Genomic DNA, 16,140 nt, shown 5'->3' with positions numbered 1-16,140 from the left:
GAAATTCTCTGGGAAATCCAACCCTGATTCTTGCACTCCCCTCTGGCAAGTATGCAGTTTGATACAGGAAGAGGCATAGTCAGTGCTGTGAGATTTTGCAGACCTGTAAAGTTCATGAGCTCCTGTATCAGCTTTCATTGACCATATTCACTTTGATCAATCAGGCTTCACTTGCACTGCAGTATTTTAGCTGCCACCAAACAGTAATGATAAAATCAGTAAATTCTGACCAACATGCTGCAGCCAACTCAGTGTATTGTTAGGCTTCAAAATTGTGCTTTAGCATAGCAACATATTTAAGCAGTCTTAGGGAATATACATTTATCTCCTACAAGCTTTATTAAATTCAAATCTGCTCACACATAGCAACAGCCTTTATAAGCAGCTTTGATCATTTAAGTGTCAATGCAGCTTGGCAAAGGGAATCACAAGCAGCTTAAAAAAATGTAAGCCAATGACCTTAGACTCTCAACCTGTTGATACAGGAAAATTTTCTGGAGCCTGCCCTCTGCCTATGATTAATGGCGGCTTTTGAGTGGACCAGTCCTGACAATCCAATTATAGCAACACTCAGCTTAAAGGTATAATTTATGTGCCCCAGACACTGACAAACATGGCTTTGGAGAAATGGAGACAATGAAGCATTACCATTTAGAATAAACTCAATATACCATTAATTTAATCCTTGACAATTTAGGTTCCCTTTCATTTGTTATTTGATTTAGATTTCTATACCTTTCCAGATTATGACAGAAGCAACCAAAATTGCCATAGAAATTTAGTAGCTTTTAAAACAGAAAATGTAGATATACTTATATTAGATACTTTTTTTTTAACCACTTTGAATCAAATCGCGCAGAATTTTTAAAGTATCCACAAAGCTTCAGAACATATCTGACTTAGAGAACCAATGCCAGTGCAATTTGTGATTCCAACTTATTTAAGGAATTAATAAATCAACCTCAGTATAGGCATATTAAATGCATAGTATAAAAATATTTTTAAGTTACTTGTTAATGTACTTCTCAATGCCTGAAATAGCTTTTGGAGTAGTAACTACTCTGATTAACTAGCTCATACTATCAGATATAGTTGTATTGTAACTGATTCTAACCAAGTAACTAATAAAAGGGAAATAATTGACCTCACTCATGGAGACAGACAGAAGTCTATTTATGTCATTGTGATGGTCAGTAACAAAGAAACCCATGTATGGCTAGAGACAGTTGTATCTTCATACTGTGAGACATGCTGTGTTCCTCAGCAAACAGAGCTTTGTTATACAATTTCATATCTGAATGGCAGAGATACTAGGTTGCATAGAAGACAATAAAGGGAAATCAATGAAGAATATTTTTTAAGTGATCGTTAAACTTCCAAGATACTTCTTCCAGCCACCGATCGATCCATCTGTATTCCATCTGCAAGTTACCTAATCTGCAGGCATATTCTGCATAATTTTCTTAGGTAAAATTCTAGTTAATACCTGTGAGAGTGCAGACTAAATAACAATTTCAGGATTTAGGCTTTACATCATAAGGGCATTGGAAAAGGTCCTGTACTTCGTACTGCATTGGGCACAATGACAATGCTTCAAATGTAATATAATATTAAGACCTACACTAGTAAAATAATATTTCTTTCAAGTTTTGTGGTAAACACATTTGGTGTTTTAAAGAAAACTTACCTATATAGAGATTACGCTCAGAAATCAGGCAGTATCTCCCATCCCGAACAAAAAAGGCATTGACTACCACATCAAATAAGGATTTATATTCTATGCATCCAGCTAGTGTATCCAACACAAATTTTTCTTCTGTCACATTAAGAGTCTATAAAGATACAGAATTAATAATGATTAATGTATCCTGGAAAGAAAATGTTAGTTGTGTACAAAAAGAAGTGCAATCATTTTGAAGTAATTGGAAAACATGAATAATGAACAGCAGCGCCTTTGGCAGGGCTGACACACTTCTAATACTATCAAATATGGGCAGTCCTAACAAAGTAAAATGTGACCTTCCCCAATGTTAAACTTTCAGTCTATCTGCTGACATATGGATTTAGTTAAAGGCCTTGATGTGTTAATGTCAACAGTTAATGCAAAGAAAATTTTAAGTCTCTGAGCTATGAGCAATGATTAACTTAGTCGAAAGTTTCAGTAAGAGTTTGCTTTTCCAGCAGGAAACCTCTTCTTTGTAGGTGAAGCCTGTGCTACATTGGGAGACTAAATTGAGGGGAGAAACTGGACAGGGATTATGGAGAAGACTCCTAACTGCTACTGTAACCTAATATTGGAGAATATGACTAATTTAAACTAAACCTGTCAGTGCCAGGATTCTTGTTCATGCAGACTGTTTGTTTCTTATACAGCTGTGCTCTCAGTCACTTGTAATGTTCATGCAATACCACAAGAGAACAGAAAAAGGAGGGTCAGATGCTCACTGCATGCCATTTGGATCCTACCTCATAATCCCTTCAAAAAGTTTGAATGCTCCTGACTTTACAGAGAGTTTCACTCATAATAAATAACCTGTGGAATATCTGTTACTACATGAGATAAACTTCTAGTATGAACCACCTTTAAACATAGCAAGAAAGTCTGAGACCCAGAACAATTTGTTATTACATGAATTGAAAAAGGACAGCCACACTATGACAAAATGACAAACAATAACGATTCTTTGGCTTAAGGAGGTTAGCCAAGAAGCCAAGAAAAAAGCTAAGTGCACCTTCTGAAAACATGTAGTCCACATTTGATATATGATCTCTCCCACAGCTCTGAGATGTGGGAACAATTGAACTGCAATAATATATCAGATGAGAGGTTCACCTTGCCTACTAGGCTATCTGCTAGCATCTTGATTGCTTTATTTCCCTAATGTGATTCATTTCTAGTTTAAAGGTATTATCAGAGGCTGCTGGAAGGAACTATGTGAGTTTTCTGATGTATGATGCTATATAAGGCTTTGAGACTGAGCAAATAAAAGATAAAACTTTAAAATTACAGTTCTAATTTTTAAATTTAAAAAATGATGCAGAAGCATTCCAGGTGTGTTTTCTCAGGTTGTCATTCAGAGTAAGCATAATACTTTTTCACTACTCCTGCTCAAAAGACAGGTTTCATTACTTCCAATCTGTGCATCATCACTAGGAAAAAATAATGCCTCCATATAATTGTCTCCATATCCATATATATTTATGTATGCATATGTACAGACACATGTGCAGGCAAAATTACACCTACATATCTGCTTGTAATTTCTTTACTGCCATTGGGATTACACTAATACATCTGACTACCTCTCTAGCAGAACTGTAATAGACAATATTACTAATTAAAGGCTAATAATAGTTAAAATGATATAAAAGCTTTATTTCTATATCTAAAGTAATCAGATATGACTCTGAATATATTCTGTGATCCAGATATGTTGGGTAAGAGAAAACAGAGTGTAACCAAACTAATCATTACATGGAGACATGGGAGCTTCACAAAGTCTGCTGCGCAGCACTACAGACTGAGTGCGAATAAGCAGGGTATCACCTACATTCTTAATCAGGGCTCTAGAGAAAGAAGAACCAACAGGTTGCAGTTGAGATGGCAGAAAGATAAAGGGGGATGCATTTGGGAAAGTGCAGCCAACTAGAGTGAGGTGGCGAAGAAGGAAAGGAGTGAAAAGTAAGGTAGGGGAAAACAGGAGATACAGAATGGCATAGATGGAGGATGGACACAAATGGAAGGGCAGAGGAAAGAGACTGAACACATGTGAAAATATGCAAAAAAATTAATTTCATGGGAAGCATGGACTCCATCTTGCTAAGCACTGAGAATTCTTGCGAGGCACACAGTCCATTCCAAACATACCTTTTTTGGATGAAGATTTATGAAGTTCTTTCATAAAACTGACACAGAAAATCCAGAAATCTAACCCTCCACTAAATACTCAAGTATATATCCCATATTTGATATGAGATATCTGAGAATTCACCACAAAAGGCAAAAGGAAACCTAAATACCTGAATGGCAAAGTGAGACAGGATGACATAGTTCCAGTAGAAGTATGATTGTGACATTTTGAATCTAAAACAACTGGTTCCCTTGAACAAATGCTGTTCTTCATAAACAGATCTATCTGCAGACAACAGTAACTCTGACAATAAACAGAAAGTCTATAGTAAAACTGGACAAGCAGATTGGAAAGAAGCCCAACAAAAACTCTCACAACTGTCTCTGCTAGAAAGCTAGAATATAAATTGTTTCCAAGTTCTTTATTTGATTAGAATCTTTGCATTCACCTTCTGAGTACTTTGATATATCGTACATGTATAAAGTGCTACAACAAACCAGTGCTTTTCAAATGTACTTCAGAAAGATGACTAAAAGTAGACAGATAACAACAAGATGACACCAGTGCCGAAATCGTATCTCCTATACAGTAGAGGCTACAGCATAAAAATGCAATTGTGTATTTACATTTACTCTGTTTTACTGTTCTGAGTTAACAAGTCAGTCAGAAGTTACTTGTTAGGACAAACACAGAAAGAAGCACTTACTCTTGCATACTCCCTGAGCAAGAAGGTACATAACCACTACATGGCCTTGAGCTAAGCAACAAGGTGACAGCAGGTGCAGCCTGAGGACAACTGTGCCCCAGAACATCAGTACCAATTGGTAATTCGGTGGACCACAGGCCAAAAAGTCTTGTCATGACATATTATCAGTTGAATCTGCTTTCGACTACAAATGGTACTAAATGTTCCATTTCTATATATAAAAATTGAGAATAGTTAAGCAGCCTGCAGCTGTGTCATCTAAGGAAGTGATCTCATCAGAACTCATAATAAACTAAACAAGACTAGGCAAGATGAATACTTGGATAAGAAATCTCAAAGGTGAGCCAGTTGTTGGTTGAGCCCTGCTGATAATCTAGTGAATCAAAAAGTGAGCCAATCTTTAAAACAGTTAAGATACAGTCTGCACAGAAAGTGAATTTTGTCCTCAACAAATTTCATCAAGGATAGTTACAGTTTATCTGTATATCTGAAATCATAATCACTTTGGGAAAGTAATATGTTGGGTGTATGTAATTTCTAGCACTAATTATGTTGCATTTTGTGTCAGTGGGATGTATTTCAGAAGTGGGTCAAATGATCCTGAAACAGTACAATATGATGACAGATTGTACATTTATAGCACCTTTTGTATGAGGTTCTCAAACACTTCATTAACATTAATTGCATTTAATGAAATTCCTTTTGGCTAGTATTATTTTGCAAATGCAGGAACTATGGTATGGGGCAGCTAGGAGATTTGCCCCACACGACACACTGGTGTCACTGGTATCATTGGTGGCAACAAGAATTAATAAATGATAATTTGTGAGCCTTTGTTCTGTCCATCAGGCCATCTTCTTACCTTTTCAAGTATACTTTACCTTGTGTATTTCTCTGAAACAACTAGCAGTTAGCTATGTTTGCAAGTCTATTGTGTGTGTCCTTCAGCATGAGGAAGACCAGATAATTTACAGGTGAAAGTAACAAATGCAGCTATCATCTTCTGCTACACCAAATATTTAAATTTATCAGAAGAAAAATAGGTCTTGAACAATATGCCTATTCTATGCTCAGGAAACAACCTCTCTATCTCTAATGTTACAGCTTATTATTTGTTGTTTTGCTGTGTAAAGCATAGGAAGTTTATGGTAGATGAATACTGGATGGTCCTATATTCCTAATATTTGAAAGCCTATATATTACTGTGTTGACCAATTGATGCTCTGGATATAAGTAAAATACAGTTATATGTGTTCACAATGTCATTCCCATACAACTGTCTGAAAGTGTTCTCTCTACGGCATTGAATTTTGGCTTTTTCTGATTCCCAAGTGTTTAAGTTGTAAAAGAATGATCTTGTCTGAAATTATCCTGAATGATCCCGTGAAAAAACCAATGTGACTCTTGTCTGAATATCTGCTGATTGGCGTTATCTCCCCCTTTTGAGAAATCCCCAATGCCCTTAGCCTGCTTCCATGGACATATTTTCCTTGCTCCCTGACACTTAGCTGTAGCTGGGAACCAGTCAAGTTTCTTCAAGGAGATTAGAGACTGTGTAAGAAAGCTTAAGCATAGGATTTTGTACACAAACAACTTTCAACATGTGTTAGTAGAAGAAATAGCATGAATTAAATGGAGAACTATCTGCAAAGAGCAAGCTTTGGCACCGTGGGTGTATGGTAATAAGGATGGTTACAATGGGACCTGTTTAAGGTCCAGAGAGATCAGAAAAGGATGGGTAAGGAGAAAAAGAAAAGCTCTTGCTTCTGGAAAGGAAGGAAGAGAACATCAGCCATGCTCTGCTTGAGACTTCTCAGGATAAGGATTTAGTTTAAGGTGAAACAAACATTTTAGAAAGAAGATAATATTTGATGAAAAGATAAAATAGCTTTCACCTCCTGAGAGAACTGAGTAATAGTATGTACTGAACTTGTCTACTTCTAGGCAGAATATGCACCTTTTGCAGATGCACTCTGATTAATTTATAGTGCTTCAGATATCAGTGCTAGTCCTCTCCAAAGGTCTGATCAAATTGCTGTGGAAATGAAAGAAAATATTCCTATTGACTTCACTGGGTTTTGAATCAGTCACCAGAACCCAGTCCTCTTTTCCCTCTGAAGTCACTGAAAATGCTGCCAGTAATTTCAATGGAGGGCAAAAACTTGAGATCTGAGGATGTAAGTAGGAGAATGTCCTGCCTCTACTATTTACAGTCTATGTTGCAGTCACAAGCTAGTATTTTAATCTTCATGTGATAATGCTGACCGTCTTGAAGAGGTACAGTTAACGTTGTTTTCCCTTGTACTTAATACTAAATCACATGAGCAGAACATCGCAGAAAAATCAGTTTCCATCCTTTCTTAAAAAGATCCTAATCTGCATTTACGTCGGTAACTAATAATACAAATTAGACTTGTATAATGTAGTAGGATTTTTTTCACCACATGTATCAAAATAATCTTGCATTACATTATTTTCATATTTAAAACTAAATCTATGACTTTTGACATTTAGGGATTTTACTCACAGTTGAGTGGGCACGTGTGAGACACACAGCTGAACCAACACAAATGAGAATTATGAAGAGTTATGCCAAATTACTCCATGTTCTTGTGAAATGGAAAGCTCATAAACATGTTCATCTTGCTATCAACATGGGAGGGATAAAGGAGTAAAACAGTAAATTTGGGGTGGCAGTTCTGATTTTACAGAAGTAAGCTTTTCAGTAGATGGGATGTATAAAGGTCAGTATGATGGGTCTGAAAATATTCCACTAAAAATAAAGTGAGTTATTTGCATAGAGAAAGGCACAAACATTGCATGGTAACTTCTGTGTTAAAATCTGTCTCTTGTTATCATAGCAAAAGCTTGATTCTAACAGTCACAAGGAAGAAAAAAATGCCTGGGATGCTTTGGTTAGGTACAAAACTTAATCTTTTTTCAAAATGAACAGATGCAGTCCATTTCTGTAAATGGCCTGATGAAACGATACCCTTATGTACAATATACACTGGATGAAGGATCACTCTGGATATGGATCATTTTTGATAGGTTTAATTGAAGAATACTTAATAAAAAGAAAGGGGTTTAGTACACAAGAACGATGATATCATCTGGAGGGCATCAGTCTGATGAAAAGAGTATTAAAAAGCATTTAGAAAGATAAACAAGAAGTAGTCTGGGCATTCAAATGAAGAACAATAGAAATAGAGATGTAAATTTGAATGTGAATACTAATAATTTAAAGAACCGAGATAGACTTAAAGAATTATTTTAAGTTAAAGTGTTATTCAGGATAATTCAAATTGACTTCTGTTTTAATGGTAACAAGGTCACAATGTCAAAGCAAAAGCATTTATTTGCACTTATTTGATTTTAGGAGCTTTGAGGGACATAATATGATTCTTTATGAAATGAAGGTGAAGGCTTGTTTGTTGCAACTAGGAATCACCCATCATATTACTAATGAACCTATGTTCTTACTGAAAACATTTGCAGTGAAAAACAAGTCCAATATTATGTTATAAACATCATAACTTACAATACAATAAACATGAAGATTGTAAATAACTGAATTACAAGTCAAAGCGTAGTTTTCTTCCTGGAAGAATATCAAGTCTGATCATTCACTGAGAAGAACAAACAGAAATTCTTTTTATGATGTAAAATTCACATGTTGCAGAAATAAAATGTATGGAGTTTAACACAGAATCACCTCTAGACTAATTTTGATCATAACATTCTAATTAGAGGAAACCATGTTATTTATCTCACACTACTCAAAAGTTTAAAATACATACCATACATCATTTGCATTTCTCTAAAAACAGGAGGCTGGATCAGTGAGTTTCCCTAACTTCACTTTTATGTGGAAGTGTGAACTAGGAGTTGGAAGATGGGAACTGAGACTGGAACGTGTCTTTCTCTCTTGCTTCCTGAGCGGCCTTGTAGAGATTATGTTCTCTCTTGATACCTTGGTTTTAAACATTACTAAATACCTGGCACTCCAGCAATTTATTTATACATTTCCATCACACCAAAAGATGATTCTATCTTTATACATAGAGTGGTTCAGACAGACCTGCACTACTGTCAAAGTAATGGCTTACCTCTGGTCTTTTAAATTCACTTTCTGTTCCTTTGGTACTAATTTTCTGATTCCCTATTTGTAGTTTGAAATATTGAGTGGCTGCAGAGTACAGTAAGTGAAAAAAAAAAAAGTATCCCAATGGTTATTGGATATGTTATCTGCTTGATCTACCTCACTTACAAAAATGCAGGGAAAGATGGGCGCTTTTTCAAAGCAGTACGCAGGGATTAGATGTGTGGCCGCTGTTACTGTAAATGGAGTGTGTAAAGCTAAATCCCACACACAGCTAGAAAAACATAACTCTTGATAGCAGTATCTAATGCCATCATTTCTCTGTAAATAAAGATGGCCAACTACTTATCTCATTTACACCAATATATGTACAGAGTAATGCTTCTGACTTTGGGCAGTCACTCTGGAATATACTTGGAAGCAGGCTGTACACCCAAATGTTTTCCAAACAGATTTCTATCTCAAAGCTTGAGACAAGATTTCCTACAATGAAAGAATATGTTCAGATGGGAACACTGATATTTAAATAAAATCATAAAGATGCATTCAGAAATAAAAATAATAATAATCAAGAGGTTGCTTCTGCTTCTGTTGAAGTTAATGGATATCATCCTACGCTATTCAAGAGGAACAAGATGAGAGCAGCTCACATGGTCTGATACAAGGAACTGGCATTTGATAGAAAGTTGTCAAATTTTCAGTTTTTTAATTAGCTATTTGGAAATAGTAAGTAATTGCAAATCAAATGCAGGGAAATAGCTAGGGATGTATTTTCAAAGTGGCACACAGGCGCCAAGCAGTGCCTTACAAATTTGGCCTTTTGGTTTTCTTATGAAAATCCATATGCATTTTGCGAAGTGAAAAATATCAATGCATATGTTTTGTGCAAATTTATACTGTAACAGTAAGCTCCCCTCAAGATTCTGTGTGCCCTTACCACGCCCAGCCCAGGGCAAGCAGAGCTTTCACTACAGTACAAGATGAAACTGGGACAAGCCATACTGGGTCAGTCTGGGAACTCAAACTGATAGAAGAAAGCCTGTCTCGCCTATCTTCTCTGACGTCTGCCTCTTGTGGGCTTCAGTCTGAAGAGAGAGATATTTCTGATTCAATTTAGGTACAGTAGACATTGGAACTGAAAGTGCAAGAACTTTGAGGTGAACAAAACAAAACCAAAGAGGTGAACAGGACTTGCTGGAGAGTGACAATAGCACATTGGAATCAACAACTTGAAGAGATGGAACTGGGACAGGTTAAATGAAGAGACCTGGGCAAGTAAGTTTGAGGGTAATTAAGAGAAAGGACAGGGACAGAAAGGTGATGGAGCTTAGAAATGAACCCAGTTTATCTTTCTCTTCCATCTACCCAATGTTTGGCTAGCAGATTGTTCAAAACCTCTACAGTACAGCCATTTCCAAACCATCCTGAACTGCCAAACCATAAAATTTTCTACACAGTCTTCATGAAAGAGCAAAATATACTATTATTATTTCACACAATGATGTATTTGGGGGTTTGTTTTAATTATTTATCTAAATTTACATGTAAGTAAAATTAGAGCACCTAGAAATTTAAGAAGAAAATCTTCCTGAAGAGTTACTACACAAACCTCTGGATTGTGTCACCTTTGCAGCAGCACAGGGAAACCAATGGAAATGTTGTGTTGGATTTCCAGCAGAATATTCAACAAAGACTGATTCTATACTTAGTAAAAGATCCAATATGGAAATCTACAAGCTAATTCTTGCTATCATTTGCAAAGCAAGCATATTTTCATCCTACAGCTTCGACCCCCTGGATTTTATGCCTCTTTCTTTTTTTATATATTTATATTGTAATGTCCTTAATTGTAACATATATTTGCTTGTCCACTTTCACTTCTTTTCCTGTGCCTCACTTTGCCAGCCATTTTTACTGCTTTAATTTGCAAGGATTCCCACAAGAATGGTCTTATGCCCCTGGTAGGCGGTTGACAGGGATATTTGGATCAAGACAGATTGTGCCTTCCAGACTCACTCTCTTAGGGCTAAATCTAACTTCCTTTCATAACATATCCACATTTATCATGTACACAAATAAGAACTGTAAGCTACAGTCTAAAATGCTGGCCTCTCTCTGTGACATTTCCTTGTTTTTGTTGTCAGCTTAATTTCAACAATGCTAAAACAAAACTTCAGTGTTCTCATGCTGTTTCTTTCCTCAATTATTGGTACTATTGCCACCCTGCCTGTCAGTCAGACCCATAAATTCAGAGGTCATTTTTCATGTAGACTACTCTCCAGGATATCATAACCAGTTTATGTGCACATCTTCTTCACTCTTTTGGACAGTAGGTTTCAAGCAGTATTTTCGTATCACTTCACAGCTAAAAATCTAAGGTAATGTCTCAAAATTTTCTATTTAATTGTAATAAACATCTCTTTCCTGGGTTTAACTAATCCAATCTTTCTCTAGCAAATCAACTCTCTGGAATGCTATCCTTAAGACCATTCTGCTAGTCCATTGTTTTCACCCACTTACTCCACCTAGCATCTCACAGTTGATTCTAGCACATAAACAAAAGCTGCTTGTCTTTGCTATCAAGATGCTTCATAACTCAGTTCTATTCTACCTATTATCTCTTATTCTTTACTGATGTCATCCCACGTTTCTGATCAGCCAAGGATGCCCATCTTCTCATTTCATTTATTAGATTTCCAAACAAGTCTTTTTATTTACTTTCAGTCAGTTCCTACAAACAATCATATTACTCTTTGAAACCTACTTCATTCTGACAGAAGTTTTGGTCTGCAAAATGTCTGTTGCTATCTGCTCCTTGCAGTTCAGGTGAGAATGTGTGGCTGCCAGAGGTACTTATCTCCAGTATCTGGCACTTGACAATACTGGCATCTGTAGTGTCTCCTGCAGCCTGGCAGAGACACTACTGGGGTGCTGAACTCCCTTGAACATATTCTGGAATGACCTGTGTGTGCTGTCTTTTTATTTTGAGAGAAACAGTCTAGCCCAAAATTGTTGGTTTCACCAGGAACAACCACAAACAGCTGGACAATAGGCTAACAAGCATATTTTATGTAGGTCATCAAGAGGTTATCAAAGAACTAACCAAGATACCTCAGATATCAAATTAGAAGGACATAAAGACTATAAAACATCCAAATACAATAAAGATACATAATATGAATGAAACATATAGTGTTGATAATGACTGGAATCTGATTGTACTTTTAGGGAATGGAAAACTAACTAACCAATTTGAAAAGTCTAATAGCATAGAAGATAGTAACTTGTAGAAAAGTCAAGTCTGATATACTGCATATCTAAGTAAGTAAATAAATGTAAAGAGACTTGTCTCTTGCAACTATTTAGATGTGTGCTCCTGGAATCTGACCCTCCTCATTTTTGTCTGGTCAGTAGTACGCAACACTAGGTTTGCTAGTTGTCATGCTGCTAGCATGAGACATACAGGCTTGAATCTAGTCTGTGATTTAAAGTGATACCATTAATCAGGGTACAAACTGGAGGAAGTTTCTTCATGGGTCAGTTAATATCGGCTAATTAATTGGTAAGTGGCCAAGCCTGGGAATCATGTGTACAAAAATGCAACAATATTTTTTAGTACCTTATGCCTATTATGAAACAGAAAAGAAAGAAGTGAAGTGAATATTCCATGATGAATTATAATCACCCATTTGGTACTGAAACAACGTTGAATTTTATATAAACATAGATCTTACTTTTTACTTTCTTAGATAAATTCATAGCTAAAATATTATGTAGTAAGTGAGCTGAAACTATCCCAGAGGAAGATTTCTGCCTTACCTTTGGCATCAGCTATCCTCCCTGTTCTTCCCCTTTTGAAAGTGTTTATTGCAAAACTTAAGATTCATGTTTCTCTAATGGAGTTACTGCTTCTTTTGTGTTTGTATCACCTTTCCTGGTCTGAGAAGAACAATGATCTGAATATTCTGGCAGCAGTGGTAGCTGAGTTTACCTGCTCTCTATCCAGTGAAAAAGGATTACTTTGAAACTGGATCACTTCCCTGATGTAATTCAGCATATGAATGCACAAAGAGTTATGCTGGTACTACAAGGCAGGAAGGCAGTGGCAGAAACGAGGGGCCTGAGTGGAAACTGTTTAAGAAAGCAAGCACCCAGGAAATGTTCATGGATCCACTGCCTTAGCCTCTGATTTTCATATCACACCTCCAAAGTTTTATATTCTTGTAGTCATTTGTGTTTATGCAAAATCCATGTAAAAGACCATCTAATTGGAATACCACTGTTTTAGACCTTATTGTCAGAACTGGAAATGAACACTGGAGCTACATGGCAGTGTGGAATCAGGGCTCCAACAACGTAGTTTGATAATACATGGCACGCATAGACAATAGCAGTCTAAACAATATTACTGTCTTCCCTTAATGATTTTCTAAAGCTGATTCAATGCAGTAGCTGCATCAGCACAAGTCAGGGTGGCACTGAGGACAAAGAGATGGGAAGAGGTGACAGGCTATGGTCAGGAAAGGATGGGAACTGCTTCAGCCAGTATAGCTACATATAGGCAAATCTTGGTCGGGTTACTTGCAGTATTAGATTAAAATCACGTAGTTGATTTACCGTCATTTGCCTTCTCTCCCACTGTTCTGATGGTCACCTATGTCCTCAAAGCAAGAACACCTGATCCTGTGAGTCAGCTTCTGAACTGTATTCGTATATACAAATGGGTGGTACTGACAGAAACTTCTATTTGGAAGGAGGAAAGGAGGTAGGAAACTACAAAACAGCTTAGTCAGAAGTGGGAGAGAAGCTTTCTCTACCACTGTCAGATCCATTTTAGAAGGTTGTTGCTTTCCCATTTTTTGTTGCTACCCAAGCAGTTTTTCAACCCCTCTGATCTTTACTTCCTTGTTTTCTGGTGGTAACCATAAGAAATTTGGACTTTACTCATGAATGAAATACGTCACTGTAAGAAAAATCTGTGAAAGTTCCAACAACATGCTAGAAAACAGATATCTTTATATTTAAAATCACATAGTAAAACAAAGTAAGCTGTGTAAGATGAACTGAAACTTAATATACCTGCAACATCTTAGCTGATTCATTCAAGAAATCCTCCATGCTCTGATTTTCAGGGTTAAATTTGTTAAGCTGTTGGACTATTATTGCAATATGTTTTCCATGGCTGACCATCTTCACCATGGAGAATCCTATAAATATAGTAAATCATTAATTTTTCATGCCTCCTTCAGTTGTAGCATAATATATGTTGATAGGCTCACAGAGAAGGTATACTGCAGTAATGTAATAGAGAACATTTAGGTCAAGGTTTCAAAATCACAGTTACTCAGAACAGCTAACAGGAGAAATGAGAATACAGTACAAACATCAATAAAATAGAAGACATAATTACATATTTCTTATTCTGCAAGTGTCTCAAAAGATCCTTAGGATGATACCTAAAATGGTTTTGGTATCAGGTTATTTGACAAAATATAATTAAAGTTGATACTAGAGAAAAGCATGATGTGAATTTTTGCATGTGTGCTATGCAGGTCCTATTTAATACATTGCTCTTCCCAGTGAGGTGCAACTGAAAGCAAAATTTTAGTCTTAAATCTTATCACATGTTGCTATTAACAGCCTATTTTTCCAAAACAATAAAAGAATAGGAACAGAGGGGAATTATAAGGAACCAATGAGACAGTGTTGGTCAGCAAGCTGGGCAGTGATCACAACACATCAGTAGTCTAGGCCACAGTCAAGGTTTGTGAAGGCACAGCAGTTGGGTACTTCTTACGTTTGATGCTTTGTTTGTGAAATGACTGGATTACATCTATCTCAAATGATGTCTTACTCGTATGTGTGAGAGTTTGCAGAACTGGCTAGCTCAATTTTAATGTTCATGTGACAAGAACTGTAATGCATTTGTTTATATGCATGCAAATGTTGCTGCGTATGAAAGACCAATGATAGTAATAATCAGGGCTGAAAGTCATTAATCTGGTTTAGCAATGGGAAAAAATGAGCACAGAAGTAATTTTCCATGGTGAAAATAAAAATATATTTTTGAAAATCATTCTTGTATTTTATATATCATTGAATTTTGACATTAGAAAAGAATGCTTGATCAAGATGATTCATTCCCACTGTGGTAAAGATAATTCATTTTTTGTTTTAAAACAGTATAACATTTCCAGATACAGCCTTTTTGTACTCTGCCTTTCAGCACTATCATCCTCAATAATAATTGCCTAACCAGCACTTTTAATTACTAATCTCAAAGCGCTGAAAAAAAGAGTTTGTCTGTGATTATGTTCAATATAGGCATTTAGTTACCTGGTATGATCAAGACAAAATGTCCAATTAAAAAAAAAAAGTCCAGCAAAACAGGGCTGGATCATGACAAGGGATGGCAAGTGAAAAACAGAGGTGCTACTGTGCTTCTGTCACAGAGGGAATCACCATTTCTCCACTCCTCTGAGAATCATGATCTGTTTCTCTGCACCTGCCAAGGTTCTGACACTCACAAGAGATTTTGGATAGGAGAGAGAGAAATACCTCTGTACTCATTCAGTCTGAATCATAATTCAGGCTCCAATACCTCTACCAGTGACAAATATTTTTTCTTCTGGCATAGCAGAAATAAGTTTGAGCTCTCTTGCTCTGTACATGCTGATACTCACCCCTCTGCTCCAAATGACAATCATTAAAACCAAAAAACTGGAATATGAAAACCAAGACATATACTAACACCTTGAGAACTTTGGACATACAGGGGTTCTTAACAGAAAGAACTTCATGTGTGATTGTATTTAAACAAACTGCTATTATTATGATAAATGTTTTAAAACATACACATCAGGAATAAATTGCTTTGTGTTATGACATGCACCCTGATTTCCACGGAGCCATTTAGGAGAATATTCTAATTGCTGTGTGTAAAAATGATATAAATTTATACTACGTACAAAATGGTAGAAATTTTCTTCCATTATCAGATGCAGAATTTCAGTTAAAGGAGGTAAGAACCTGACTTAGCCTTATTTTACAATGGAGCTTGGAGATACTTTGAAAGCAATTACATAGGATAAGACTGGCCACAATTGTAGGGACTGGTTTCAATGATCTGAAACATTCCTTCAGGTTTTACCTTTGCTCCTATGTTCCCAGCCTAGAAGGACTGTGATTGCCTTTCCTCTGATGAAAGCTGTCCTTAAAAAGAGGGTTGAACCAAGCCTGTGCAAAATTCAGTCAGATCAAGTAGCTAATGCTCAAAATGAAATAGGTGTTTCTCTCTGCTGTGTGCTAGAAAAAGAGCCACTGAATACAGGGTACAATCATCCCAATGGTTACATCCTGCCATTCGCATTTACTCTGGACTTTTCTGCATCACTGACTGTCACCTGAGCGTAGCAGAGAGCAGTTCTGGGCAGAGGTCCTCTTTTCAGCAGATTCCTCCCTTAAGGCAGCAAAGCATCAGA

At 36.5% G+C, this 16,140-nt stretch overlaps 1 protein-coding gene across 1 annotated transcript in view; it reads right to left on the bottom strand.

The window, feature by feature from the left end:
• CFAP99 (cilia and flagella associated protein 99) overlaps positions 1–16,140 on the bottom strand; it is a 61,995-nt gene that overhangs the window by 45,095 nt on the left and 760 nt on the right. The window contains exons 2-3 of the mRNA XM_075040672.1: positions 13,739–13,866; positions 1,688–1,832 (exon numbers count right to left, since the gene is read on the bottom strand). Of these exons, the coding sequence (XP_074896773.1) occupies positions 1,688–1,832; positions 13,739–13,858 (265 nt within the window). The 5' untranslated portion in view covers positions 13,859–13,866. The remainder of the gene's footprint in view (positions 1–1,687; positions 1,833–13,738; positions 13,867–16,140) is intronic.

The sequence above is a fragment of the Buteo buteo genome, chromosome 1, assembly GCF_964188355.1.
Source record: "Buteo buteo chromosome 1, bButBut1.hap1.1, whole genome shotgun sequence".
Lineage (NCBI taxonomy): Eukaryota > Metazoa > Chordata > Aves > Accipitriformes > Accipitridae > Buteo > Buteo buteo.
Note: the sequence above shows the minus strand (reverse complement) of the source record. Positions and strands in the feature narration are given on the sequence as shown.